The 26,074-nt window shown below is 45.3% G+C and overlaps 1 protein-coding gene across 1 annotated transcript; it reads left to right on the forward strand.

The window, feature by feature from the left end:
- The first annotated feature begins 563 nt into the window (after positions 1 to 563).
- Positions 564 to 21,746, forward strand: KCNJ2 (potassium inwardly rectifying channel subfamily J member 2). The gene is made up of 2 exons (XM_075350676.1): positions 564 to 665; positions 14,319 to 21,746. The coding sequence occupies exon 2, from the start codon at positions 14,543 to 14,545 to the stop codon at positions 15,818 to 15,820; it is 1,278 nt and encodes a 425-aa protein (XP_075206791.1). The 5' UTR covers positions 564 to 665; positions 14,319 to 14,542; the 3' UTR covers positions 15,821 to 21,746.
- Positions 21,747 to 26,074: the final 4,328 nt, after the last annotated feature.

Consider the following 26,074-nt stretch of genomic DNA (forward strand, 5'->3'; position numbering starts at 1 on the left):
TGCTACATCTGCAGCTATCATCCGATGCGCAGACGGTGCTGCAGCCTCCGCTCTGCTACATCTGCCCCATCTATCTTCCGATGTGCGGACGGTGCAGCCTCCGCTCTGCTACATCTGCACCTATCGTCGGTGCAGCCTCGGCTCTGCTACATCTGCAGCTATCGTCGGTGCAGCCTCCGCTCTGCTACATCTGCAGCTATCCTCGGTGCTGCCTCCGCTCTGCTACATCTGCCCCCATCTATCCTCCGATGTGCGGACGATGCAGCCTCCGCTCTGCTACATCTGCCCCCATCTATCCTCCGATGTGCGGACGATGCAGCCTCCGCTCTGCTACATCTTCTCCTGTCTATCCCCCGATGTGTGGACGGTGCAGCTTCTTTCTCCATCTGTCCTCCGCACTGAACTTCCCCTGAATGAGTGGCTGGCTCCAGATCCCGCCCCCCAGCTGTCACTCAGGCCGTCCCCCGGCGCCGGATTGGCTGCGTGCAGCCCCTGTGGGCGTGGCCAGCCGGCGAGCTATATAACAGCACATGGCTGGTCGGAGATCGGCAGAGGATGTGATGGTCGCTGCGAGCGATCCCTGGATTAGGGGAACCTTTTGGATTGCAAATACCTCTGGATCTTATTTATCACCTGGGTTACAATGTGCTCCCCTAAACAATAAGGTAAGTCACCACCCACCCCTAAATTCTGTACCCCCAGGACCTGTGCCATCTATGGAAGATACAGAGGTAGCTGAGCTGAGTTTGTCATAAAAATTTTGGAAAATGACAAACTCAGCTCTGCTGTATCTAACTGTTAGAAGAGTCTATTTCCTAGAGATTTAATGGAATTACAATACATTCATAAATGAGTTTCCAGAATAAAATTGTGACCGATGACAAACTCAGCTCTGTTGTATTGCTCGCTTTAAAATATTCTGTCCTCCTAGAAGAAGTAGCAGAGCTGATTTGAAATGGACTTACAATAAGTTTGAGTAACATTTTGGTCAATGACAAACTCAACTCTGCTGCATCTGAGTTCTGAGCTGAAGTTGCTGTTGAAATAGTGATAAATTGGCGAACAACACAATCGGCTCTGCTACATCTGTGTCTTAAAAAGAAGCCGATATAAGCGGCACTGAATTTGTTAATAACACAATATAATCAGTTTAAAAAGAAAAAAAAAATTGTGACGCCTGACAAACTCGGCTCTGCTACATACAGATATGGAAAAGCTAAATTTACATATTTGGAGGCATGAAACTGTATTTGGTTTACAGGACCGAAATTGTGACGATGACAAACTCGGCTCTGCTACATGTAGATATGGAAAAGCTGAATTTACATATTTGGAGACATGAGTATAAAAGGAAACTGTATTTGGTTTACAGGACTGAAATTGTGACGCATGACAAACTCGGCTCTGCTACATGCATATATGGAAAAGCTAAATTTATATTCGTAGACATGGGTTAAAAGGAAAAGGTATTTGCTTTACAGGACCAACATTGTGCTAAACTACAAACTCGGCTCTGCTACATCAGTATCTCACTAGGTGATGTAACAGGTCTGCATGTTGATAAGTTTAGATGACGTAGTAGTTTTTACCTTCAGACATTTGAAAAAAACTATCAGTGCCAAATGACAAACTCAGCTCTGCTACATCGACATCTAAACTAGGTGATGTATGTGGTCTACATGTCGATAAGTGTAAATTACATTCAGACCTTTGAAAAACCATTCAGTGCCAAATGACAAAATCAGCTCTGCTACATGCAGATATGGAAAAGCTGAATTTATTACATTCGGAGCCGGGAGTTGAAAGGAAAATGTATTTGGTTTACAGGACCAAAATTGTGCTAAATGACAAACTCGGCTCTGCTGCATCAGCATCTCACTATCTGCATGTTGATAAGTTTAAATGATGTAGTTTTAGGGCCAAACTTTTCGGACCAAATGACAAACTCAGCTCTGCTATATCGACATCTAAACTTGGCGATGTAGCAGGTTTACATGTTGATAAGTGTAAATTACCTTCAGACCTTTGAAAAACCTTTTCAGTGCCAGATGACAAACTCAGCTCTGCTACATCCATTTCCATCTCCTTGCTATTTCTTTACCTGCAGTCTTTGTGGGTGCGTCTCCCCGGTATATGCCGGGCTATAAATACTCGCCTTCGCGGCCACAGTTGGTTCTGAGCGCAGCAGCTGCGGACTCAGGAGTTGGAATTTCTTAAAAGCAAAAAATGAGTGTGAGATGGGAGCGCACAATGTCACTGACATCTGTGCCCGGCCCCTCTACACATACTTTATCCATTGGTCATCATCGCCCCCCTCCAAAAACTCAGCGGCTCCACATTGGATATGACAAACCCAAAAAAAAGGGACGCTGTGCCTTTAAATTATCAAAAAGTTGCATCGTTTTCAATAATAACAGTGAAGCGGTAAAGTGCAACTGCGCTGACGAGCCAATAATGGTCATGTCCCCCCCATTGATATGATAAACTCACTTCCTCAGAGCTGAGTTTGTCATTTGGCACAATTTATAGTGATATCACAATGATTTGTTTGTTTTTTACATAGGACTGCAGATTTGATAAATTCAGCTCTGCTGCATCCTGATGTCATTGCGGTGGTAGTGGGATGCATCTGCGGCTATGTAATCTCATCCTCAGATGCCGGCTGTCGGTTTTGCGCGTGTTGGCGAACAGATGTACGCTATGAATTCAAAACAATTGGCTTTTTTATTTAAAGGGCCGGTAGGTGTTAATATAAGGGGTATCGGGGTAAGGGGATGTGGAAAGGATGGCTTGGTGTATGTGTAGGTTTTAGGATTTGTTTTGTCAGGTGCTGGCGAGCTGGGTTTGTCAGGTGCCATTAGAGCTGGGTTTGTCAGGTGCCGTAGAGCTGGGTTTGTCAGGTGCCGTAGATCTGGGTTTGTCAGGTGCCGTAGAGCTGGGTTTGTCAGGTGCCATTAGAGCTGGGTTTGTCAGGTGCCGTAGAGCTGGGTTTGTCAGTTGCCATAGAGCTGGGTTTGTCAGTTGCCATAGAGCTGGGTTTGTCAGTTGCCATAGAGCTGGGTTTGTCAGATGCCGCCGAGCTGGGTTTGTCAGGTGCCGCCGAGCTGGGTTTGTCAGGTGCCGCCGAGCTGGGTTTGTCAGGTGCCACAGAGCTGGGTTTCTCAGGTGTTGTAGAGCTGGGTTTTGGTACAGAGCTGGGTTTGTCAGGTGCCGCCGAGCTGGGTTTGTCAGGTGCCACAGAGCTGGGTTTCTCAGGTGCCTTAGAGCTGGGTTTGTCAGGTGCCGCCCAGCTGGGTTTGTCAGGTGCCATAGAGCTGGGTTTGTCAGGTGCCACAGAGCTGGGTTTGTCAGGTGCCGCCGAGCTGGGTTTGTCAGGTGCCACAGAGCTGGGTTTGTCAGTTGCCATAGAGCTGGGTTTGTCAGGTGCCATAGAACTGGGTTTGTCAGGTGCCATAGAGCTGGGTTTGTCAGGTGCCATAGAGCTGGGTTTGTCAGGTGCCATAGAGCTCGGTTTGTCAGGTGCCGCCGAGCTGGGTTTGTCAGGTGCCACAGAGCTGGGTTTCTCAGGTGTTGTAGAGCTGGGTTTTGGTACAGAGCTGGGTTTGTCAGAAATGGCAATGCTGATATCGTAGGAGATAGCAGAACTGGGTTTGTTAGATGTATAGAGCTGAGTTTGTCAGAAATAGTAATACTGATGTTGTATAGCATCGCAGAGCTGGGTTTGTTAGGTGTATAGAGCTTGGTTTGTCAGGAGTACAGAGCTGGATTTGTCAGAAATAACAGCACTGATATCATAGGACATAGCAGAGCTGGGTTTGTCAGGTACATCGAGCTGTGTTTGTCAGAAATAGCAATACTGATATTGTAGGACATAGAAGAGCTGGGTTTGTAATGTGTACAGAGCTGGGTTTGTCAGAAATGGTAATACTGATTGGCAGGACATCGCAGAGCTGGGTTTGTCATGTGTACAGAGCTTGATTTGTCATAAATAGCAATACTGATATTGTAGGGCATCGCAGAGCTAGGTTTGCTAGATGTAGAGCAGAGTTTGTCAGGTGTACAGGACTGGATTTGTCATAAATAGCAATACTTATATCGTAGGACATCGCTGAGCTGGGTTTGTCATGTGCAGCAGATCTGGGTTTGTCAAAAAATAGATATTCTGTTTTCGTAGGATGTAGGCGTTCAAATCAAAATGACTTGGTCACCGTAACTTTTGAAGTCCTCACCATTAACAATTACAGCTCAGCTACATCTTAAAATATTGCTTACTTTGTGGCTGGTACTGAGGCTTGGGATCCATGCACTATCTATATATAGATGTAGCTGATCCAAAAAATGTGTGCTTTGTTTTGTTTTTACATAGGACTGCAGGTAAACCTAATACATGATCTAAACAGTTACATGACAATCTCAGCTCTGCTATACGGGTAGTACAAACATATGTAGTGTGACCAGACACATCTGATGAGCCGCAAGTGTTTACATATCACTGTTTACCTTGGCATCACATGTGCCCAAGTAAACCCAACACTAACCCCTTGAAATGTAGTGTGGAAGAGTGACCTGACTGCTGAGGTAGCAGAGCTTCTGATATGCTGATGTAGCAGAGCTGAGTTTGTCGTTGAGGTCTTTTGATATAAAGACCTCAGAAGGTTTATCTACTGCCTTATGGAAAGCAAATGGGTTGTGCCAGATGACAAACTCAGCTCTGCTACATCTGTATATATTTGGTACTGGACCGCTGTTTACAGCAGGCAGTGTACAGTAGCGGTGCAGCCCCAGCGTAGCAACCTCTCCTTGTGTGGCGTCATTCAGGGATTTGTCGCCATCTCTCAGGGCTCGTCAGGTCCCAACGATCGGCTCCAGGCAGATATACTCAGCGCTGCCCCCAGGCAGTAATCTGAGCCCACCTCGAACTGGTGTAGCAGAGCTGAGTTTGCAAATGTAAAGCTAAAATATAAATCCCCAAAAAACACAACTTTGTTGTAGTGCAGGAACCCACAACAAAGCCAACTCTGCTACATCATTGTAAGAACTCTTAGGGCAATGTGGTACGGTCACTCCCATCATTCAAGGCTATAGCAGATGACTTTACCTGTACAGATGTAGCATTTCTTCATAATATGATGGTTTATGTACAGATGTAGCAGAGCTGAATGTGTTATATCATGTATTCAACTTGCAAATCATATTATACTTCTCTGGGTAACGCCTCTCATATCTGACAATGACAAAACTCAGTTTTACTTCATGTGACAAATTCAGCTCTGCTACGTCACACAATTAGCTCTGCTACATCAGAGTTTGCAATGGATAATGATCAGGGCTACGTGTCGGGGCTGGATTTTCGGTGGCTTAGGATGGTCTGCTGGCGCTCAATACCCCGTGCCCCGGCCTTATTCTCCGGCTACACTTCCCAAACATGCGGAGGGACCAGACTTTCTTGTTCAAGTCCTTTCTAAACACTAGAACAGGAGCCCTGGGGGCCACATTGCAGCAATTAATCCTCCCTGGGGTGAATGCAGAGCTGGGATTGTGCCGGGGCACCTTAGGGTCACCTGGGACCTATAATGCGGGCGTAGCAGAGCTGTCAGGGCGCCTTAGGGTCACCTGGGACCTATAATGCAGGTGTAGCAGAGCTGTCAGGGCGCCTTAGGGTCACCTGGGACCTATAATGCAGGTGTAGCAGAGCTGTCAGGGCGCCTTAGGGTCACCTGGGACCTATAATGTGCGCGTAGCAGAGCTGTCAGGGCGCCTTAGGGTCACCTGGGACCTATAATGCAGGTGTAGCAGAGCTGTCAGGGCGCCTTAGGGTCACCTGGGACCTATAATGTGGGCGTAGCAGAGCTGTCAGGGCGCCTTAGGGTCACCTGGGACCTATAATGCGGGCGTAGCAGAACTGTGTTAGTCATCTGGTGGAATGTCAGTAATATATATTTTTCACATGGAACTTGATAAATTCTAACACATTCATAGTTGCATGACTAACTCAGCTCTGCTACATCATTTTATATAGTAGGGAGGTGGTGTAAGGTCACAACAGCTAGGGAACAATGCTCTCCAATTACCCAAATTGTCATATCTTACAACTAAATGTAGCTGAGTTGACTATGTCAGACCTGTATTTGTCACCTTCTATGACCCCCATTATGAATTTTCGGCAGTTTTACATTCAACCAATTACATTAAAATGCATAAATAGTGCTGCCTACAACGATACCGATCAGCTCTGCTACATCTCCTACCCCCTTCCCCCCCCCCATCTAAGCCTTATCTACTTAGCGCTAAGCCTCATTATTACATAATACATTAATATCGACCAGAAATGAACTCATTTCCAATTCATTATCGCCAGGTTGTAGCAGAGCTGGATTTGTCGGGTGTAGCAGAGCTAGATTTGTTGGGTGGTTGCAGAGCTAGAGTTGTTGGGTAGTAGCAGAGCTGGATTTGTCCGGTGTAGCAGAGCTAGATTTGTCGGATGTAGCAGAGCTGGATTTGTCGGGTGGTAGCAGAGCTAGATTTGTTGGGTTGTAGCAGAGCTAGATTTGTTGGGTTGTAGCAAAGCTGGATTTGTCGTTCGTAATAGATCTGGATTAGTCGTTTGTAGTAGAGCTGGATTTGTCGGGTTGTAGCAGAGCTAGATTTGTTGGGTTGTAGCAGAGCTAGATTTGTCGGGTTGTAGCAGAGCTGGATTTGTCGGGTTGTAGCAGAGCTGGATTTGTCGGGTTGTAGCAGAGCTGGATCTGTCGGGTGTAGCAGAGCCGGATCTGTCGGGTGTAGCAGAGCTGGATTTCTCAGGTGTAGCAGAGCTGGATTTCTCAGGTGTAGCAGAGCTGGATTTCTCAGGTGTAGCAGAGCTGGATTTCTCGGGTGTAGCAGAGCTGGATTTCTTGGGTGTAGCAGAGCTGGATTTCTTGGGTGTAGCAGAGCTGGATTTCTAGGATGTAGCAGAGCTGGGTTTGTCAGGTGTAGCAGAGCTGGGTTTGTCAGAAGTGGCAGACCTGATTATGTCATACAGCAGTAACAAAAATGTGAGCTATTAGGACCAAAAGAAAAGCGGCTTCATAATCTTAACTCTCAAAAGGACCAGGTCAATGACAAACTCGGCTCTGCTACATCTTTTAGGCAGCTTTTGATTGGCTGTCTATATCTGGTGCCGATCAATTCTTCACCTATGGAAAAAAACACGATGGGGGCGAGACGGAGCTAAATTTAGAGCGCAAGATGTTATTAATAGGAGGGGGATCGTCAAATTGTGGAATTCGAGCACATGCTTCTTATTTTAGGAAGTCGGCGGTTTACTTCTCCATTCTGCAATTTTCATTCATTCTGCACTTCAATAACAGACACCAGAGAGGGGGGCGGCAGGGGGTAGGGGCATCCGAAATGACTGGCTGGGTGAGCAAGAGGGCAACGCTGGAAATCCCACTTCCCCATCAGCAACTCTATGGTGCAGATGCAGCAGAGCTGTGTTTGTCATAGGCTTACTGTACATGAGAATGCAATTTGACATATAATGAAAGATCAATGACAAATTCTGCTCTGCTACATTATATATGTATGTGTGTGTATATATATATATATATATATATATATATATATATATAGTTTATTTTTGCCGTAAAATATGTTTAGATGTAGCAGAGCTGAGTTTGTCATCTGGCATAGGCTTATTATACAGCAGAATGTTTGTTTGTTTTTTACATAATTAAAAAATAATAATTCAGCTCAGCTACAAATGTACACATGAGTTTGTGAAACGTCTAACAACATGATTCATGTAGATGTAGCAGAGCTGAGTTTATCATTTGGCATAGGCCAAAGAATGTAAGGTTTTTCGAGGTGGAGGGATTGTCCTTATAATAGAAAAAATAATAATAATTCAGCTCTTCCACACATGGACACATGAGTTTATGATTTATAGAGATGTAGCAAAGCTGGGTTTGTCATGTGGTGCAGATCTGCGGGATGTCAGATTGTGTTATTTGTGGCGGGGGGGTTATATGTGATTAAAAAGTTAAATCGCATACTCAGCTCTGCTACATCTGTATACACGAGTTTATCAAGATGACTTATATAGAAGTAGCAGAGCTGGGTTTGTCATCACAATTGCAGATAAACTCAATATATTTGAAATTGGAGAATTGTGCCAAATAGTGAGCAATGATAAATTCAACTCTGCTACATCAGTTAATAAATGTTTTTGCCTGTGTTTTTTTAAGCAGGATGATACCTACAGATGTAGCAGAGCTGACGGTCACATCACAACGTGGTCTCTGAGGTTTTACGTAGGACTGCAGATAAAACCTTTTTGAACACCATGACCTTCAGAGGTCAAATGACACATTTTACATAGGACTGCAAGTAAAGCGACTCACACTAGTAACTTCCATTGTGCACAAAAGAAACAAGTAATTGAAGTAGAATACAGATGTAGCAGAGCTGAGTTTGTCATGCGGCTCCCATCATGGTCAAATTACCCTTTCTTTTCTGTGGATTTACACAGGACTGTAGGTACATTTTTTATTTATTTTTTTTTTAGCCATGAAGTTTGACTTAGAAAATCAGTTTTGCAATTGGGTTTCATCAAGAACGGTCACCTCTTACCTGCTCTTTGTTTCCCAGCACAGTCATCATTGATGTGGTCATAAATCAGCTGAGAAGAAAGATAAAGATTACAACAAACACTCTCATATCAGAGCTCACTGACCAACTCTCAGTTAACTCCATCTGCAGCCAGGATTACATAATGCACAATTGGAATGAAGCCCAATTGCAAAACTGATGTTTAGTCCAATATATATGCATTGGGGAAGTAAAAAGATGTCAACCCCTCTACAGAAGTCACAGAAGATGGAGCGCTGAAGTAACAAATCAGCTCTGCTACATCTGCACTTTCTATTTGTAGGTTTCTTCTCAGATTCCCTATAGAACTTGTATAGTGTACCCCCTGCACTAGTGTTAATAGCAGAGTGCTCTGGGGGTGTAGTGTGTGGATGTTCTGCTCTGTGGATGCTCTGTGCTGTGAATGCTCTGCACTGTGGCTGGTCTGTGGCTGCTCTGCTCTGTGGCTGCTCTGCTCTGTGGCTGCTCTGCTCTGTGGATGCTCTGTGCTGTGAATGCTCTGCACTGTGGCTGGTCTGTGGCAGCTCTGCTCTGTGGATATTCTGCTCTGTGGCTGCTCTGCTCTGTGGATGCTCTGCTCTGTGGATATTCTGCTCTGTGGATATTCTGCTCTGTGGCTGCTCTGCTCTGTGGATGCTCTGCTCTGTGGATATTCTGCACTGTGGCTGCTCTGTGGATATTCTGCACTGTGGCTGCTCTGTGGATATTCTGCACTGTGGCTGCTCTGTGGCTGCTCTGCTCTGTGGCTGCTCTACTCTGTGGCTGCTCTGCACTGTGGATGCTCTGCTCTGTGGCTGCTCTGTGGCTGCTCTGCACTGTGGCTGCTCTGTGGCTGCTCTGCTCTGTGGCTGCTCTGCACTGTGGCTGCTCTGTGGCTGCTCTGCACTGTGGCTTTAGGCCACGCCCCCTAACCACACCCATTTCACAGTCACGCCCATATCCACTCCCCATCCACACCCATTCAGCATGGACACGCAGGCAGCCGGCGGGCCTCCAGCATGGACACGCAGGCAGCCGGCGGGCCTCCAGCATGGACACGCAGGCAACCGGCGGGCCTCCAGCATGGACACGCAGGGAGCCACAGTGAGGCGGCCGGTCGCCCACACAGTGAGGTGGCCGGTCGCCTTCACAGACAGGCGGCAGGGGGGCGCCCGCACAGACAGGCGGCAGGGGGGCGCCCGCACAGACAGGCGGCAGGGGGGCGCCCGCACAGACAGGCGGCCGGGGGGCGCCCGCACAGACAGGCGGCCGGGGGGCGCCCGCACAGACAGGCGGCCGGGGGGCGCCCGCACAGACAGGCGGCCGGGGGGCGCCCGCACAGACAGGCGGCCGGCCGACCACACAGAGAGGCTCCGGCCGGGGGTGAGGGGGGGGGAGGGAGGGAAATCAGCGCTGGGGAGATTTTACTGTACCAGCAGCAGCACAGGCAGCGCTCCTCTCTGTTATGCCACGTCTACTGGGATGGTAGGAGGGAAAAGCAGGGAGGCGGAGAGAGAGTGGGTGGGCGGAGCCCGGGAGCCGGCCGTCCCGATCGTGGCAACGGGACAAACAACGTAAAGCGTGAAAGTCCCGCTGTATCCGGGACGGTTGGGAGGTATGGGGTAAGGGATAATGACACTGACACTCGGGGTACAGAATAATGACGCTGACACTTGGCTCTCACCCACAGCACCCTGAAATCCCTCTATCAGCACCCAGCTTTCCTATGTTCTGATATTTATCTTGTCCTCAGCACCCAGCTTTCCCATATCAGAGCATGAGAAAGCTGGGTGCTGAGAGATGTATATCAGAACATGGGAAAGCTGGGTGCTGAGAGATGTATATCAGAACATGGGAAAGCTGGGTGCTGAGAGATGTATAGCAGAGCATGAGAAAGCTGGGTGCTGAGAGATGTATATCAGAACATGGGAAAGCTGGGTGCTGAGAGATGTATAGCAGAGCATGGGAAAGCTGGGTGCTGAGAGATGTATATCAGAGCATGGGAAAGCTGGGTGCTGAGAGATGTATATCAGAACATGGGAAAGCTGGGTGCTGAGAGATGTATATCAGAACATGGGAAAGCTGGGTGCTGAGAGATGTATAGCAGAGCATGGGAAAGTTGGCTGCTGAGGGAAAGAGCCTTTTTCCCTCAGCACAAAACATTTCCATCCCATACTTGTATCTTTGTCCCCCCTGTATAAAGTTCTCAAAATACTATAACAGCCCCCACATAGCCTTCCAAATAATTGTATAAAGGGTCTCACATAACCCTTCATATATTAGAATGCAGATACATAGCCCTCCATATATTATAATGCACCCCCATAATCCTCCATGTATAAAGTAGCCCTTCAATTATAATGCATTTCCCATAGTTCTCCATGTATTAAAATTCACCCCATAGTTCTCCATATATTATACTGCACCACATAGTCCTCCATGTTTTATAATGCACTTCCATAGTCCATGTATAAGGTAGCCTCCATAGTCCTCCATATATTATAATGCAGCCCCCATAGTCCTATATGTATTATAACACAACCCCATAAAACTTCAGATGGTATTATGCAGCCCCATACTCCTCCATGTATAATTCACCCCTATATTCCATGTATAAGGTGTCCCTTCATTTTGTATTATACAGCCCCCCCTCGACCTCCATTTTAATGCAGCCCTATAGACCTCCAGTATAATGCAGCCTCATAGACCTCTATGTATATTACACCTCTATATTCAATGTATAAGGTGTCCTTCATGTTTATTATGCAGCCTCACCAGGCCTCCATATATAATAATGCAGCCAACCTCTCCAGGCCTCCATGTATAATATAGCAGCCAACCTCTCCAGGCCTCCATGTATAATATAGCAGCCAGCCTCCCAGGCCTCCATGTATAATATAGCAGCCAGCCTCCCCAGACCTCCATGTATAATAATGCAGCCAGCCTCCCCAGACCTCCATGTATAATAATGCAGCCAGCCTCCCCAGACCTCCATGTATAATAATGCAGCCAGCCTCCCCAGGCCTCCATGTATAATAATGCAGCCAGCCTCCCCAGGCCTCCATGTATAATAATGCAGCCAGCCTCCCCAGGCCTCCATGTATAATAATGCAGCCAGCCTCCCCAGGCCTCCATGTATAATAATGCAGCCAGCCTCCCCAGGCCTCCATGTATAATAATGCAGCCAGCCTCCCCAGGCCTCCATGTATAATAATGCAGCCAGCCTCCCCAGGCCTCCATGTATAATAATGCAGCCAGCCTCCCCAGACCTCCATGTATAATAATGCAGCCAGCCTCCCCAGGCCTCCATGTATAATAATGCAGCCAGCCTCCCCAGGCCTCCATGTATAATAATGCTGCCAGCCTCCCCAGGCCTCCATGTACAGTATAATGGAGTCTCCCCAGGCCTCCATGTACAGTATAATGCAGCCTCCCCAGGCCTCCATGCACAGTATCATGCAGCCTCCCCACCCCAGGCCTCCTTGTACAGTATCAGGCAGCCTCCCCACCCCAGGCCTCCATGTACAGTATCATGCAGCCTCCCCACCCCAGGCCTCCATGTACAGTATCAGGCAGCCTCCCCACCCCAGGCCTCCATGTACAGTATCATGCAGCCTCCCCACCCAAGGCCTCCTTGTACAGTATCAGGCAGCCTCCCCACCCCAGGCCTCCTTGTACAGTATCAGGCAGCCTCCCCACCCCAGGCCTCCATGTACAGATGCAGCCTCCCCACCCCAGGCCTCCATGTACAGTATCATCCAGCCTTCCCACCCCAGGCCTCCTTGTACAGTATCAGGCAGCCTCCCCACCCCAGGCCTCCATGTACAGTATCATGCAGCCTCCCCACCCCAGGCCTCCTTGTACAGTATCAGGCAGCCTCCCCACCCCAGGCCTCCTTGTACAGTATCAGGCAGCCTCCCCACCCCAGGCCTCCATGTACAGATGCAGCCTCCCCACCCCAGGCCTCCATGTACAGTATCATCCAGCCTTCCCACCCCAGGCCTCCTTGTACAGTATCAGGCAGCCTCCCCACCCCAGGCCTCCATGTACAATTCATGCAGCCTCCCCACCCCAGGCCTCCTTGTACAGTATCAGGCAGCCTCCCCACCCCAGGCCTCCTTGTACAGTATCAGGCAGCCTCCCCACCCCAGGCCTCCATGTACAGATGCCGCCTCCCCACCCCAGGCCTCCATGCACAGTATAATGCAGCCTCCCCACTCCAGGCCTCTGACCACCGTGTACTCATATATATATAAAAAAAAAAAACCAAGTACTCACCGCTCTCCTCCTTCCACTGCTGCTCTGTCCTGACGTCTCCTTGTTCCACTAATGCTGTACTCCCGAGTCCCTGCTCTCCTCCTTCCACTGCTGCTCGTCCTCCCGGTGCTGCGGTCGGCGGCGTCCTCCCTCCCTGCGCTCTGTGCACTCAGCACAGCAGTCGCACAGGAGTGACGTCACCGCACAGGCACAGGGGCAGAATGATGATGCAGAGCGGCGCCGGCCGCTCTTTGCTTCATTATTACTGTGCGCGGTGACGGGGGAGGGGGGCCCCGGTGCCGCCGCTGACATCGGGCAGGAGGGCCCGGTGTCGGGGGCGGCAGCGGGTCATATAGTGGGTGCGTGCACTGTGATAGATCAGCGCAGCTTCTCTCTCACTGAGAGGAGCTGGCTGCTGATCTGCCGGGTCCCCGCGGGCCCCAAACCGCCCGGGCCCGGTCGCGATCGCGACCGCTGCGACCGCGGTAGTTACGCCACTGTGTGTGTGTGTGTGTGTGTGTGTGTGTGTGTGTGTGTGTGTGTGTGGTGAATCACAATGGGCAGTAAAGTTGAGTTCTCCATGAATTGGCAAAACTCGTCACATGTTGTTTCTGGTGCAACGTCTTAACCATAACACATCCAGCTCTGCTACATCCCGCTCCAGCATTTGGGTTCTAAGTTCTGGATCTTGACCATTCATTTCTTGGGGCAGTGCACACTATATACAGATGTGGCAAAGGTGTTTCTGTCTTTCATTGCCCAATGGGTGACACTGCACAGCTTCTCCCAGCTATTCTACAACTCCTTTAAAATAACAAATTCTTCTCTACTACATCTGATTGAAAGTATTAGTGCGAGAGATCAAGCATCTATTAAAGGCCAGTACAGAATGTGCGTGAGAATGCAGGAGGTGAATGAAATCTGGAAGATGTCGTGTGAGGGACACGGCCATTGGTGGGGTCATCTTCTGGGTAATGATTCTCACAGGAACTGTTGTGCGGTTGCGTTGTCACTGGGGAGAGTTCCTGAGAGACAGTGTTTTATTAATAATCTAGCCGTTAAGCTTGACACTATGCCCCTTATAGTCCCTCCTGGGTGGGTCGTGGACTGGTTGCATTTGTTCCTTGGCTCTTCTAGTAGATAAGTGCCACCATGATTAGGCTTAGAACCATCATATCATGCATTGACAACCTCAGCTCTGCTTCATCTGTTTCGGAACGTCTTGTAACGAAGCAAATAATTAGCTGTAGTTATTTTAGTCTGCTTTGTAGCCTCATGTGCTCCGTAAGGAGCCTTGAGAATTGGACAAGGTGAAGCATCTGCTGTGGCTTGGACTCAGGAGGAGATGATATTAATGGACTTGTTTGCATATGGCAGGAAGGAACATGGAGAAGGAAGGCTTACGTTACCACTTCCTTACGCTTTGACATCAAAATCTTTTCTTTTTCTTGCAGGACATGACATCAGCGTGACAATGAGAGCCTGCTGACATCCCCTCCTCATGCCAGAATACCTTCCCTGGTAGCAACCAAGGTCCTTCCGAGACAGGAACCTCTCTGATACCATTTTTTCCCCCGTGAGTGTTCCCTGTGAGCCTTCAAAACTGTTTCTCCAAAGAGTTTTGCAGAAACTAAGACTGTTTTCTAAAGCAGAAGCACCGCCGTCCTCAACTGAAGTGATGGGCAGCGTGCGAACCAACCGCTACAGCGTTGTGTCTTCAGAAGAGGACGGAATGAAGCTGGCCACCATGGCAGTTGCCAACGGGTATGGAAACGGCAAAAGCAAAATCCATACCCGGCAACAGTGCCGAAGCCGATTCGTCAAGAAAGATGGACACTGCAATGTCCAGTTCATCAACGTGAGCGAGAAGGGGCAGCGCTACTTATCCGACATCTTCACCACCTGTGTGGACATTCGTTGGCGATGGATGCTGGTCATCTTTTGCTTGGCTTTCATACTGTCTTGGCTTTTCTTCGGCTGTGTCTTCTGGTTGATAGCTCTTCTCCACAATGACTTGGGGGCTTCGGAAAATCATAGATCTTGTGTTACTGAGGTGAAGAGTTTCACAGCAGCCTTCCTCTTCTCTATCGAAACCCAGACCACCATCGGCTATGGATTCCGTTGCGTCACCGATGAGTGCCCCGTGGCAGTGTTCATGGTGGTCTTCCAGTCCATCGTTGGCTGCATCATCGACGCCTTCATCATCGGTGCCGTCATGGCTAAAATGGCAAAACCAAAAAAGAGGAACGAGACCTTAGTTTTCAGCGACACGGCCGTGATAGCTATGAGAGACGGGAAACTGTGCTTGATGTGGAGAGTGGGCAATCTCCGAAAAAGCCACCTTGTGGAGGCTCACGTCCGAGCCCAGCTCCTCAAGTCTCGCATCACATCTGAAGGAGAATACATCCCTTTGGATCAAATTGATATCAACGTTGGCTTTGACAGTGGAATTGACCGGATTTTCTTAGTTTCCCCTATCACTATTGTTCATGAAATTGATGAAGAGAGTCCCCTGTACGACCTTAGCAAACAGGACTTGGACAATTCTGACTTTGAGATAGTAGTCATATTAGAAGGTATGGTGGAGGCCACAGCCATGACCACCCAATGTCGCAGCTCATACCTAGCGAGTGAAATCTACTGGGGTCACCGCTATGAACCCGTCCTTTTTGAAGAAAAACATTATTACAAAGTAGACTATTCCCGTTTTAACAAAACTTATGAAGTGCCCAACACCCCGGTTTGTAGCGCCAGGGACTTGGCAGAAAAGAAATATATACTTTCGAACCCAAATACTTTTTGCTACGAGAACGAAGTCTCATTGACGAGCAAAGAGGAGGAAGGCAGTGACAATGGTCTACCGGATAGCATGAGCACGGACATGCATCCAGATATGGACCAACACAACCAAGTTTCCCTCGACCCTAGGCCGCTAAGGAGGGAATCTGAAATATGACTAAAAAACTGCTACCTTCAGCTGGTCAACATAGCTGTTCAATGTGCATCGCTGAGCAGGGGCCCACTGTGGTTTTCAGACGTCGGTACTGTTGGACAGAGGTGAAATGGATACGGCGCTCAATGGCGTCGAGCAAACTGTTAAAAAAAGGTGTAGGCTGTGGTGATCTAAACTGGAACTTATATACTGGTGTTCCACGTTACTGGGCTGGCCCCCACAAAGCACTGTTAATTGTGATAACGGGGCGATGGATGCAGGGATGCTAGAAAAAATATCCCCTAAACATCTTGTAGGACCATCTCTTGAAGGCCTCTCGTTCCACCAGATGTTCCTGGTGATAAAAACAACGTAAAAGGAAAGGCAGCTGGGATTCTAGAGACAAAGCACTAAAGTATAACCAGAAGGCACATAATGTAACGTAAATGATGTATGTTTTTGAAAGAAAAATTGACAAAACTTGAACTTGCAGACAAGCTCGTTGGGTTTTCAACCTCTTCTCGTTTTTTTGTTTTAAAATCTTGGGAACAAGTCCATTTTTAATGGCATAACAATAGGCAAATCTCTGCCTTAAATTCTAAACTGCTGCTATTTACACACACCCCGTCAACTCTACTGCGGTGTTTTGTATCGTTTCAGTGTTCTAGAAGTACGGTGGGGTGGGACAGGGGCGAGAATGGCCGTTAAGTTGTTGGCCAAAAAAAACTAAAAGCCAAATAACATTTTTCTTTTGTATTTGAACTATGTTCAAACACAGACAATATGTTCACTTTAGGGATGCAGTCCCCTTTAGTATAGCGTATATATTTTTATATGGGGAAGGGAGATAAAAAGTTCGAAATCGATACCAAAGAAAATCCAAAAAGTGTGTTCAAAACCGTTGCTCGCTGGGAATTATTTTTTTCAGCACCAATGGAAACTCTTGGTGTAAACTCTTGCTGCTAAATAATAGTTTATGATATGGGGTGGTTGGTATTTTTGTGAGTATCTGCCTCCTTTAGGGGCACAACAAAAAAGTCAAAAATGTAAGACATCCATTAATTAAGTCAAGATCAAGTGTGCTGGGGATGTTCCAATTTTATGGAAGTCGAATTAGCCCATTCATTATCGCTTAGGTCCCATAATGTAGGCCAGGGTCGAAGAGCTTAGATCATATTATTTTTGATCTTCAAGGCTCCTCAGGGGCAATTAGTGCTTAGATCCCATAATGTAGACCACGGTGGAAGAGGTTAGATCATATTGCTTATTTTTGATATTTTTGATGTTCAAGGATCCTCAAGGGCAATTAGCGCTTGGTCCCATAATGTAGACCAGGGTGGAAGACGTTAGATCAGATTGCTTATCTTTGATATTTTTGATCTTCAAAGATCCTCAGGGACAATTAGTGCTTAGGTCCCATAATGTAGGCCAGGGTTGAAGAGCTTAGATTATATTTTATTTTTGATCTTCAAGGATTCTCAGGGGCAAAGCACTTAAATCCCCTAATGTAGGCCAGGGTCGAAGAGCTTAGATCATATTATTTTTGATCTTCAAGGATCCTCAGGGAAAACTAGCGCTTAGGTCCCATAATGTAGGCCAGGGTGGAAGAACTTAGACCATATTGTTTCTTTTTGATCTTCAAGGATCCTCCGGGCAATTAGCACTTAGGTCCCATAATGTAGGCCAGGGTCGAAGAGCTTAGACCATATTGTTTATTTTTGATTTTCAAGGATCCTCCTGGACAATTGGAGTTTTTGCTTTGTTAGATGGACAGACCTAATGTTTGCAAAGTGCGGGAAGTATATTTCCAGCGATAGGGAAGAGGCTATGGTTGGATTGATCTTGGATTAAAAAAAAAATTTGAAATAAATAATTTTATTATTTGGAACTGAAGGAATTTATTGGAAAAAAAATTATTTGGCATGAAGGAATCCATAAAGGAATTTCTGGAGGAATGTAAAAACAAAATGGGAAACTGCAATTTTTGATTCATTCCTTTAGTTTGGCCGACGATTCTTTGGTATGAAGAGGCATGTGCGGGCCATATTGACGAGGACGGCCTCTATCCCAGATTGCACACAGCTTGCACTTGACATAATCAACCCTTTTAAAACATGAGAGGTACTAATAACCCTCTAAGTCAGGCTTGTGACGCTTAGGTGGGGGGACAAAAAAACTTACAAAAAGTTGGGATTATCTTCACTGTCGTGAATAGTTCCAAAACCGTATTGACGCTCAATAGTTTTATCTACATCAATGTTTTTTCACACATTGTCCCATATGTTTGTGAATCCAACAACTTTCCGACTTGTATAGTTTTTTCCAACACATTTAGCCGAAGATGCAATGGGAAAGGATGTGAGCTCCAAGCTTTAAATCACGTCTGTTAACAATATGCCATTAAAAATCATCTTGTCCTGAACTATGGGCGCGGAAATGTAATTCTGTGAAGGTCACTCCTCAACAAGTTCTGCAAAAGAGAACGTCATAAGTAGAGTCTTAGCTCTGGTCTTCAGTGGCTGATAGTAGACTATATTTTTGGATTAACTTGTCATGTATACAAGGGTATAGCCATCATATCTGGCTGGCCTGTGGAAAGAACGGTCCAAACCCAAGTCAGTCAACTTGCTCCTTTTCCATTCTCTTTCCACTGGCTCCATAACGTTAGTAAATTAGAAATTGAAGATCAAGTTGATGGTCATGAAACCCATCTATCTGAAAAAGAGGGTTCATGGTGGGCCAACCAAGTCATTGGCCTTCTTAGTTGCTTGGGGAGTTGGAAAACCTCTCTTCTGTGAATACCCTTGTATGTACTATGCTCAAGTATAGAAGCACATAAAATATGGTTTTCTTAAGGTTACGGTTGACCACCATTAACCGATCGGTCAATAAATTAAACAAAAGATTTCATATTGAAAATATTGTTTTGAGTTTTAGATGGAGAACAGTTGGTCCAGGTATGATGATGATGATGATGATGATGATGATAAGGTTGGGATTATTGACATATCCTAGCTCTGTCAGTCCATGATCCACTACGGTTGACCATAATTGTCAATAAATTGGGAAAAACCTTCACAATGGATTGATTGGGTTAAGATATAAATTAATGATATACCGAGGAATAGTTTAGTAATGGCATGATAAGGTTGGGATTTTTGATATGTACCAGGTCGATCAGTCCATGGTCTACTACGGTTGACCACAATTGTCAATATATTGGACAAACAACTTCACGATGGATTCATTGGGTTGAGTTATCAATGAATGATATACTGGGGAATATTTTGGTAGTGACATGAAAAGGTTGGGATTTTTGATACATACTGGGTCTGTCAGTCCATGGTCCACTACGGTTGACCACATTTGTCAATAAATTGGACAAAAAACTTCACTATGGATTGATTGGGTTGAGATATAAATTAATGATATATTGGGAAATAGTTTGGTAGTGGAATGATAAGGTTGGGATTTTTGATACATACCAGGTCTGTCAGTCCACGGTTCACTACGGTTGACCGCAACTTACTGGTTGGTTAATGATTTGGGCAAAAAACCCCATTCACAATGGAATGACTGTTGGGTTATTAATACATTATATCATGGAGAATATTTGGTCCCTGCATGATAAGGTTGGGATTTTTTGAGACATCCCAGGTCCATCAGTCCACGGTCAGCTACAAAGGAACAAAGTCTATACTCTAGCACCATGATTGTTAGTCGAGACGATATATGCTGCTACACACATCGTTAAAAGGGAAAATAAAGCAATACCAAAGAGTATTTTTGTGTAAATGCAACCTTCAAAATTGGGTCAATTCTGTAATCGAACATCTTACTTTCGCAAACACGTATCTCCTCTGTGACGCCCCCTTTTTACTACCTCCCACCGCTAGATACAAAAAGTTGCATTCCAGCTATTCGAGCCCTGATGTAGTACTTAAAATTAGAAAGTTTCTACCCCCTCAATCACATCTTAATTGCATTTAATTAAAATACACTAGGCTAAATATAGATCGTGTGATAAGAACAGCCGTTCCTATAGGAACCAGAAAGCAAGCGTTGGGCCGACAAGCTGACGATTCACTTCTGAAGACAAGGAATATTTTTTTTTTTTTTTACATCAGAGCTAAATGATACTTGAACTAGCTGGAAATGTCATATCTATAGCATGGCAGACGTTCTGACTACAGCCATGGCAAATTTTTATATATATATAAAAAAAATGGTGGTCTTAGTCACAGAGGACGGATTTTATTTATTTTTAAGTAATTTTACAATAAATAAAATGGGGAATTTATTAAACAAAAAGCACAGTTTTCGGTGGCCGATGCAAGTAACTAACGACTTAAGTCTTATTTTTAAAACTATATTAGTCGCAAACCAGTCCAGAACTTGAAAGAGGCTGCTATGCACTTTTAACTTTTTTTATCCCTTTTTTTTTATTTTTTAAATTAGAACGCACAGAAACCATTACACCCTAAAATAGGGGGTAACCAGACTCCCCCCCCCCCTTCTCTGTTTCCTTATATTTTAAGAGTACAGGTTTGTTTTTTGTTTTTTTTTTATAATATTAATCCATACTTTCTGTATTTAAAGCCAAATGTAAATAATATGTAAGAAAAAATAACAAAAAATATTAAATAAAATAAAAAAAAACAACAAAAACACGATATGCCAATAGAGGTATAAATAAAGTGCAGTGAATTCTGGGAACAGAGACCTAGAATTTAGATATTTACAAACCTCAGACTGTCTCCGATGTTATGGACGTATGTTATTTATTTAAGCATGGTCTTTTTATTTTTGAAAGTGTTTTTTTTTTTTTTGTTTTTTTTTTGTAGGTTCTATCATTTTTCATGTTAGTAGGTTTTTTGTTTTTGTTTTTTTTTATGTTTGGATACTAAAAACCCTTTGTCTTTATCTTGCAAATTTGCACTTTTCAATCAAAATGGAAACAGTTTTTTTTTTAAATTCAAATTTGAATTCAAATCTTGATATTTTTGAATTTTGTCAGTTATTTTTCAAATTTTATATTCTTTCCTTTGTCAATGGCACAATGTGATGTACACTAGAACACAAGGCACAGGTGACTCTTTGGCTTCTTTTCTGAGCGGCTGTAGACCGTGAAGCTGGATCTAGCTAATATAGATGTTGCTGTTGTATTATATACACTTATTACAAGTCCCCGTTTCCTTCCTGAAATACTTGAATTGGGACATTTGAATGATGTCTTAACCCTAACGATGTGGCACCCTAGGTTTTATTTTTTTATTTTATTTAATATTTTTGCAGTATTTCTCATAAAGGCGGCTATAGAGTCACCAGGTGCCTGAATACTCATAATCCTGTTTTTGACCTTTTTTTTTTTTTTTTTTATTTTTTTTTAACTGAGGTCTGGAAGTCAACAAGGATGGGGATTACTTACTAGTAAGATTAGTAACTAAGCTAATTGCCCCCTTCCTAAATTCCTATATATTATGCAATGGGCTAATTTATTCTATTTATTAAACACTATGTATTAAATTGCGGGATGCAAAACCATTATTATTTTTTATTAAATATTTCTACCTTACGGTAAAGACAAAGGGTTTAAACTGGCAAAATTCTTATGTCCCGTTGGATCTAGTTTAAGAAGTGATAAGATGTACTGTAATGTCTTTAAACTCTGGTTGTCCCTAGCTCGTTAAAGGGGCGATGGGTACAGCCTGGTCACCATCTTTAGCCAATTTTTTATTTTATTTTTCTTGATTGCTGTTTCCATGTAGGGATCGGCTTACGACAATCATTGTAAATAATTTTCTTTCTGGCTGTAACTTTTTTTTTTTTTTCTAATTGTATCAAAGTCTTCCTGAAATGTACTGCACAGATCCTGGATTGTACAGATTTTTTTAATAATATTATGTCTTATTTTATTATTTGTAAAATAAAATAAAATTTTGAATAATTACGTTTTTGTTTTTCCTGTTACAGACAAGACATGAGGGGGGAGGCTTCTGCTGCAGTCAGTTTACTTATAGCCAGACATGAGCAGAAGAACTGATAAAATGGCTGTTTTGGGGTACACGTATACGATTTCTTTACATACTTCTCATATGATATTAGTGAGACTCCAACACTTGGCACCTCCACCGTTCAGCAAATATCTAATAAGGCATGGGCCAGCTGTAGGCAATGTAGAAAGCGGAACTTTACAGCTCTAAACATTGTTTAGTGGTCGGATTACTGCTTCTTATCTTCCATTCAAGCCACAGATATCAGCTTATTAGTGGGGGTCTGACAGTTGGCAACTAGTGATGAGCGAGCACTACCATGCTCTGGGCACTACCATTCTTGGGGCACTACCATGCTAGTGACACTACAATGCTTGGGGCACTACCATGCTTGGGGCACCACCATTCTAGGGACAGTACTGTACTCGGGGCACTACCATGCTCGGGACACTTCCATTCTATGGGCACTACCATTCTCAGGGCACCACCTTGCTAGGGACACTACCATGCTTGCTGCACTACCATGCTCGGGGCACTACCATGCTCGGGGCACTACCATGCTCGGGGCACTACCATCCTTGGGACACTACCATGCTCGGGTGCTCTGTACTCATTGATAGTAGTTGGATTCTCGGATGGACGTGATTCGAATACCTGAGTACAATGGAAACCAATGGGGGCCTAGAGCATTCTACCAGAAAAATACTCAAATTTACCATTGACTTCCATTATACTTGCCAACCAATTCATCAACTGTCAAATATCTAAACTAATGCTGACAATATTAGTCTATGGAGGTCAGGAAGGGTTGCCGAAAGATCAGTGAACCATTGATTGGTCGGCAGATAACAATTTATTGTGTATAAACCAGGAGATCACAAACGCCTTCTAACATTGCTACCTAGACAGACGAGATACATATCACATACTCCTGGAGCCAATATACAGATGACTAGTGACCATAAAATGTATTATTAGGTGTGAGAGGGGCCCCAAAGGACACATAGATTATAAATGACACATTCTAAGGAAAGAATTATGGCCCAGGATTTTTTAGATACCCCTTAGTCACATGCATTCATAGCTTTGCTTGCCAAGTTAGAAATGAATCTAGAGAGGCGGAGCCCTGTGTAGGTTGAGACCGCCCATGAGGAACTCAGGAATTTTAATATTTTGAGCAATAAAGCTAAGAAAATATTGGGTGTCACAATTCATTGTGGGGAATTTGCAACTTTTGACATTTATTATAGACCCATAGAGGCACCACAGTTATTATCATAGTAATGCAGGTCTTTGACTGACCTGCAACCTGCAAAATGTCAAAGGTTCCTTGCGCAGACATGACCTTTTTCGTGGACTTACCGAGCTGTAGGATTTTCGCGGCACTGTTTAAGAAGTGTGTAATTGAGACTATAATACGACTGGCGGTTTGTCCAGGATTCGCTGCTAATACGCTTACACTGTAGCTTAAAGCCCCATGATTAATTGGGCAAATTCCATCTAGAGAATTGGCATGCTACTTAAGCTGAGAGCTATACACTCATTATGTCTTCATTAATGACAGGATGAAAATGATAAAAAAAAAAAGAAAGGAACCAGCACTCAGAGTCTATCTATATACAGTATATCACAAAAGTGAGTACACCCCTCACATTTTTGTAAACATGTTATATCTTTTCACGGGACAATACTGAAGAGATCTGACACTTTGATACAAAGTAAAACAGTCAGTGCACAGCTAATGCCTAAACAACTGGCAGAAAATGTGAGTACACCCCTAAGTGAATATGCCCAAATTGTGTCAATACTTTGTTTGTCTATCATTATTTTCAAGCACTGCCTTACCTCTCTTGGGCATGGAGTTCATTTGAGCTTCACAGGAGCTGCTGGATCCTCTTCCCTCCTCCATGATGACATCACAGAACTGGTGGATGTTAGAAACCCTGGATTCCTCCACCTTCCGTTTGAGGATGCCCCACAGATGCTCCATAGGGTGTAGGTCGGGAGACATTTGGCCAGTCGTGCACCTTTGCCTTCAGGTTCTTTAGTAAGGCAGTGGTCGTCTTGGAGGTGTTTGAGGTCACTATCATGGAGTATGAAGGGAGGGCATCATGCTCTGCTCCAGTATGTCACAGTACATGTTGGCATTCATGGTCCACTTAATGAACTGTAGCTCCCCACAGCCGACAGCACTCATGTAGCCCCAAACCATGACACTCCAACCCCCATGCCTGACTGTAGGTAGGACACACTTGACATTGTGCTCCTCACCTGGTTGCCAACACTATTTTTGCTTGAGACCATCTGAACCAAATAGGTTTATATTAGTCTCATCAGAGCACAGGACATGGTTCCAATAATCCATAGTTCTAGTCTGTTTTTCTTCAGTAAACTGTGGGCTTTCTTGTGCATCATCTTTAGAGGAGGCTTCCTTCTGAGACAACAGCCAATAGCCATGCAGACCAATGTGATGTGATGCAGTGTACGGTGTATGGTCTGAGCACTGACAGGCGGACCCCTCACCCCTGTAAACTCTGCAGCAATGCTGCCAACACTCATACGTCTATTCTGAAAAGGCAACCTCTGGATATGATGCTGATGAGCATATGCACTCAACTTCATTGCTGCAAACTAACTACTTTACATTGTATCAAAGTGTCATATAATCAGTGTTGTCCCATGAAAAGATATAAAATGTGTAAAAATGTAAAAAAAAATGCCACTTTTGTGACATACTGTATCTATCGCTCCATTATCTATCTATCTAGATAGTGACATAGATAATCAGAATAGACATTTTCATTAAAGGGATTCTGTCAGTGGGTTTCTGCTATATAATCTGAAGACCGCATGCTGTAAGAGATAAAACTGAGAATTCAACCCTGCATCTTTTATCTCAAAGTGTGTTTTTGTTTACCTGCAATGTTAGTTTAAGCCTCCTAGCTTTATCATGAGTGGGTCTCAGCAGCTGTGTGCTGTAGTCTGACTCCGCCCCTTCTGTGATTAGCAGCTTCTGTGTATGGAAATGTACACTAATAGCTTGGTATGAGCAGGTACAGCTCACCAACCACTGCTACATACAAAATCCCAAATCATGGCTTGTGTCAAAATGACTGCACTCAGTAATCTAAAGGCTACTTTACACACTGCGATATCGGTCCCGATATCGCTAGTGTGGGTACCCGCCCCCATCTGTTGCGCGACACGGGCAAATCGCTGCCCGTGTCGCACAACAGCCGTCACACATACTTACCTGTCCGGCGACGTCGCTGTGACGGGCGAACCGCCTCCTTTCTAAGGGGGCGGTCCGTGCGGCGTCACAGCGACGTCACTGAAGCGTCACTGAACCGCCGCCCAATAGAAGCGGAGGGGCGGAGATGAGCGGGACGTAACATCCCGCCCACCTTCTTCCTTCCTCATAGCGGCCGGGAGGCAGGTAAGGGGAGCTTCCTCGTTCCTGCGGCGTCACACGCAGCGATGTGTGCTGCCTCAGGAACGAGGAACAACTTCATTACTGCTGCAGTAACGATTTTTAAGAATGGACCCCCATGTCGCCGATTAGCGATTTTGCACGTTTTTGCAACGATGCAAAATCGCTTATCGGTGTCACACGCAACGGCATCGCTAATGCAGCCGGATGTGCGTCACAAATTCCGTGACCCCAACGACTCCGCATTAGCGATGTCGCAGCGTGTAAAGCCAGCTTAAGTAAAACTTCGTTGGATTCAGGATCTCTTTGTCTACATCATACTGCTCTCAAATGAGGTAGCAAAAACCTGCTGACAGAGTCCCTTTAATGAACGTACTAAAAGCATTCTCTGTCTATCTCAGATACATAGATAATAAACAGATATATTACTCAGTAGAACACTTAGGTGGGCTTTACACGCTGCGACATCGCTAGCAATTGCTAGCGATGTCGAGCGCGATAGCACCTGCCCCCGTCGCACATGCGATATGTGGTGATTGCTGCCGTAGCGAACATTATCACTACAGCAGCTTCACATGCACTTACCTGGTCGGCGACGTCGCTGTGACCTCCGAACAATCCCTCCTTCAAGGGGGAGGTGCGTTCGGCGTCATAGCCTCATCACTAAGCGGCCGGCCAATAGAAGCGGAGGGGCGGAGATGAGCGGCTGGTACATCCCGCCCACCTTCTCCCTTATGCATTGGCGGTGGACGCAGGTAAGGAGATGTTTGTCATTTCTGCGGCTTCACACACAGCGATGTGTGGTGCTGCAGGAACGACAAACAACATCGTACCTGTAGCAGCAGCGATATTATG

Source organism: Anomaloglossus baeobatrachus, chromosome 5, assembly GCF_048569485.1.
Source record: "Anomaloglossus baeobatrachus isolate aAnoBae1 chromosome 5, aAnoBae1.hap1, whole genome shotgun sequence".
NCBI classification, from domain to species: Eukaryota; Metazoa; Chordata; class Amphibia; order Anura; family Aromobatidae; genus Anomaloglossus; species Anomaloglossus baeobatrachus.